The 3886-nt window shown below is 41.7% G+C and overlaps 1 protein-coding gene across 1 annotated transcript; it reads right to left on the bottom strand.

Moving 5' to 3' along the window:
• Positions 1-266: 266 nt before the first annotated feature.
• LOC128982054 (uncharacterized) lies at positions 267-3496 on the bottom strand (the record flags this gene model as incomplete). Its single annotated transcript, XM_054401093.1, has 3 exons — positions 267-2388; positions 2814-3286; positions 3410-3496. Coding segments are annotated over 3 exons (2682 nt in total), but the record flags the coding sequence as incomplete, so codon positions are not given.
• Between the last annotated feature and the right edge of the window lie 390 nt (positions 3497-3886).

A 3886-nucleotide genomic window follows, 5' to 3' on the forward strand; every position in this document is an offset into this window, starting at 1 on the left:
ACAGTGGACTGCGTCGTTTGGAAAGATATCAGTGTTGAGGGCAAAGGCCGCATACCTTCGTTAGCGGCTGAATAGCGGAAAATTACTTGGGCTAGGTTTTGTTTGAAACGGAAGAATATAAATATGGACTCGATTTAAAAATCATGAAACCTAAAATATCCAACATATCGCCCCCCTTGAACCAACCTGGTTCAATGAAAAAACTGAAAAATGGGAAAAGACAAATGAAAATAAATTGAAAGGGGGTGAAAGGGAATGCTTAGGAATTAATTGGTAGGAAGAAGGGAAACTTTGACGGTTGGCCGACTGAAGTTCCCTGTAGCGGTGCGTAGATGGACCACTCGTACAATTCCGTCTGCTCCTGGAGATACTGCGGTGATTCTTGCAAGTTTCCATTGTAGGGGAGGAGTGTTAGGCTCATGAATAACAACAAGGTCACCAATCTTGAGGTTCTCTGTTTTACTCGTCCACTTAGAGTGATGCTGTAGAGTATGCAGATACTCTTGGGACCATCGAGTCCAGATGTGTTGAGAGAATGCCTGAACTAATTGCCATCTCCTCAAGCGGTTACAAGAAGTTTCATCATATTGAGGTTCAACCATGGATTTCAGAGGTCCACCAGTTAAAAAGTGTCCTGGGGTTAGAGACTCTAAGTCATTCGGATCTCCAGAGAGAGGGGTAAGCGGTCTTGAATTTAATATTGCTTCGACACGTGACACGAGAGTTATGAATTCTTCATAAGTCAGGATTTGGCCACCGATTACTCTATGAAGGTGATGCTTAGCACTCCTAACAGCTCGTTCCCACAAGCCACCTTGATGAGGCGCGTGTGGAGGCAGAAATTTGAAAGAAATGTTGTTTTCTTCAGCAAAACGGTGAGTTACTGGATTGCAAAGGAGGTTGTTAAAACATTTGTGAAGTGCAGCAGCTGCTCCGACAAAGTTGGTTCCACAATCACTATGAATTTCCTTCACTGAACCACGTCTGGAAATAAAACGTGTAAGAGCTGCTATATAAGCTTCTGAGGACAAATCCGACACAACTTCTAAGTGTACGGCTTTCGTTGCAAAGCAGACAAATAGACAAAGATAAACTTTAATAGGCTGAAGCCTTTTTAGGACATACAATTTCACTGTAAATGGTCCGGCATAGTCGACTCCAGTAACATTAAAAGGTCGGGTTGCTACCACTCTTGGGGAAGGTAAGTCTCCCATCAATGGTGTGTTTGGCTTAGGTTTCATTCTGAAACATCTCAGGCGTTTAAAAATCCTGGAGCGTATGATACTACGAGCAGAAAGTATCCAATATTTCTCACGAAGAACAGCTTGGAGTTGTGTTGGTCCACAGTGAAGAAAGATGCGATGATGATAATCAATTATCAAATTTACAACAAAATGATCCTTTGGTAAGATAATTTGATGCTTGGCGCTGTACGGCAACTCAGAATGTTTCAGTCGTCCTCCAACTCTTAACAAACCTTCATCATCCATAAACGGTGAAAGGCGTTGAATGCGAGAAGAACACACATTCTTCTTTGACAGGGAATTAATATCCTCAGAGAAACTCTCTCTTTGAACAAGCCAACAAATCCGTTTGTTCGATACTTCTAACTCTTCAAGTGTGAGAGAATGAGTAATCCTTTGCTTAGTTTTCAAGCAGGAAATAAAACGTAAAACGTAGCCCATGACATGAAGTAGTTTAGTCCATGAAGAGAATTTATTGATAAACTTCAGATCTTGATCTTCAGCTATCGTAAGAAGATTTAGTGTTGTGGTTTTAATTTCTGGGAGTTCCTCTTCGGGAAGATGACTCGATGGTTGAGGCCATGAATCAGATGAACTCTTAAGCCATGTGGGTCCAGACCACCAGAGCTTGTTATGAATAAGAAGAGATGGGGTTAATCCTCTAGAGGCAACATCAGCGGGGTTTTCAAGAGTAGAAATGTGTTTCCATATGCAGGAAGGGGTCAATTCTTGAATCTGTGCAACACGATTTGCAACATATAACTTCAAACGATGAGAAGGGGTGTGAATCCATGAAAGAGCCACAGTGGAGTCACTCCAAGCGGTAACAGAATCTATCTTGTAGCGATCTGAGAGTTGATCAACACAGTAGTGTAACAGTTTGGCTAAAATATGTGCTCCGCACAGTTCAAGGCGAGGAATCGTGATACGTTTCAGGGGTGCCACACGTGACTTGGCTATTAATAAGTTGACATATATACTGCCTTGCGGGTTCTCAGTTCGTAGATAAACACATCCAGCAAAACCGAGTTCACTTGCATCTGAAAATCCATGCAACTGAATATTAACCGCATCACTCAGAGATATGTACCTGCCAATCTCCAAATTTTCAATCTCAGGAAGTTCGTTGACAAAAGTTGACCATCTGTCGATAATATCACTAGGAAGAGTATTATCCCAATCTAGGCCTAGTGACCATATATGCTGCAAGTAGTTATGTATTCACCGGTTCTAGCGCAGGAGGAGGAAGAGAGCCCTGAAATAGGGTACAGTCCTAGAACGGGATAAAAGACCTAGAATAGGACAAAGTCCCAGAACGGGATAAAAGACCTAGAATAGGATAAAGTCCCAGAACGGGATAAAAGACCTAGAACGGGGTACAGTCCCAGAACGGTGTCCTCAAAGCCCGACACTCAGAGAGCGGTCTTCTGCAGTTCCTTTTCATAGAATCCGCCTATAATTTCTTCGCCATTTTGATCGGCGATCCTATAAGTAACCGGTCTAGTGTTTAGAATTCGTGCTATTGTAAATATCTCTGAAGTCCAGTTTTGTTTATATTTATTCGCAAACACATCTTTTTTCGTCGTGATACGAACTCTATCACCGAGGTCGAACTTGCTGTTTTTACGAATTTTGTGTTCGCGCTCAATGTACATTTTTAATAGATCAGCCTCGTTATCTTTGTTGACCTCTACTGGTCTCATTTTAATAGTGTGGTGATAATCGTGTTGGTTATACTCGTCTGTGACTTCTTGTAGTATATCGTACCACTTGTGGGATTGTCGGACTTGGAATTTCACTTTAAGTTTCTCATTCAATGTCCTATGATATCTTTCAATTATTGCGGACTTCTCTTCACTCTCTGTATGGTATAGTTTGATATTATGCCTCCTCAACATGTTGTTGAACGGTTTGTTTTTAAACTCTGTACCTTTGTCGGTATGTAAAAGCTTCGGTGCTTCATGGCCATCACTGTTTGCTCTTTTTATAATCTTCTCGAAAGCCGTTGTCAAGGACAACGAGCCATACTCGAGTTTCAGAGACTGCAGAGGAACACCAGGCTGGGCTTTTAGCTGATTCGATCAGGCATACCTCCCATAGAGAATCTGAAACCCCCAATGAACGCCATGTTAGGCTTTTAGTTGATTTAATCAGGCACAGCTCACATAGAACCTCAGAGACATCCGATGAACGTAACATTCTAGTACCAGCCAACACAAGTAGAACTGCGTCACACAGAACTGCTGAAACACCTGAAGAGTACCAATAGTAGAATTGCATCACAAAGAGCTGCTGAAACGTCTGATGAATAGCATCAGGCTGGGCTGGTGGCCAACAATAACAGAATGGCTTTACAAAGAGCTGCACAAGCACAAGAGGAAACCCCTGCTATTATACAGGACGACGGAGATAAGACTTCATGAGTATGATGTGGAACCCATTTAATGGTATAGTTTTTCGATATGATCTGTTCATTGATTATATCAATCACAGTTTTTTTGTATAGGCAGAATGAGCTAAACATGCAGATATTGTGATGCAGTAAAATGGAAGCTAATAGGGATATGTGTTGTTCTAATGGAAAAGTTAGGCTTCCTTTAACTGCTGAGCCAATTGAGCTACTAAAGACCCTTGTCATTGGA

This window comes from Macrosteles quadrilineatus, unplaced genomic scaffold (assembly GCF_028750875.1).
Source record: "Macrosteles quadrilineatus isolate MER2022 unplaced genomic scaffold, UCM_ALF_1.0 Scaffold_93__1_contigs__length_393980, whole genome shotgun sequence".
Lineage (NCBI taxonomy): Eukaryota > Metazoa > Arthropoda > Insecta > Hemiptera > Cicadellidae > Macrosteles > Macrosteles quadrilineatus.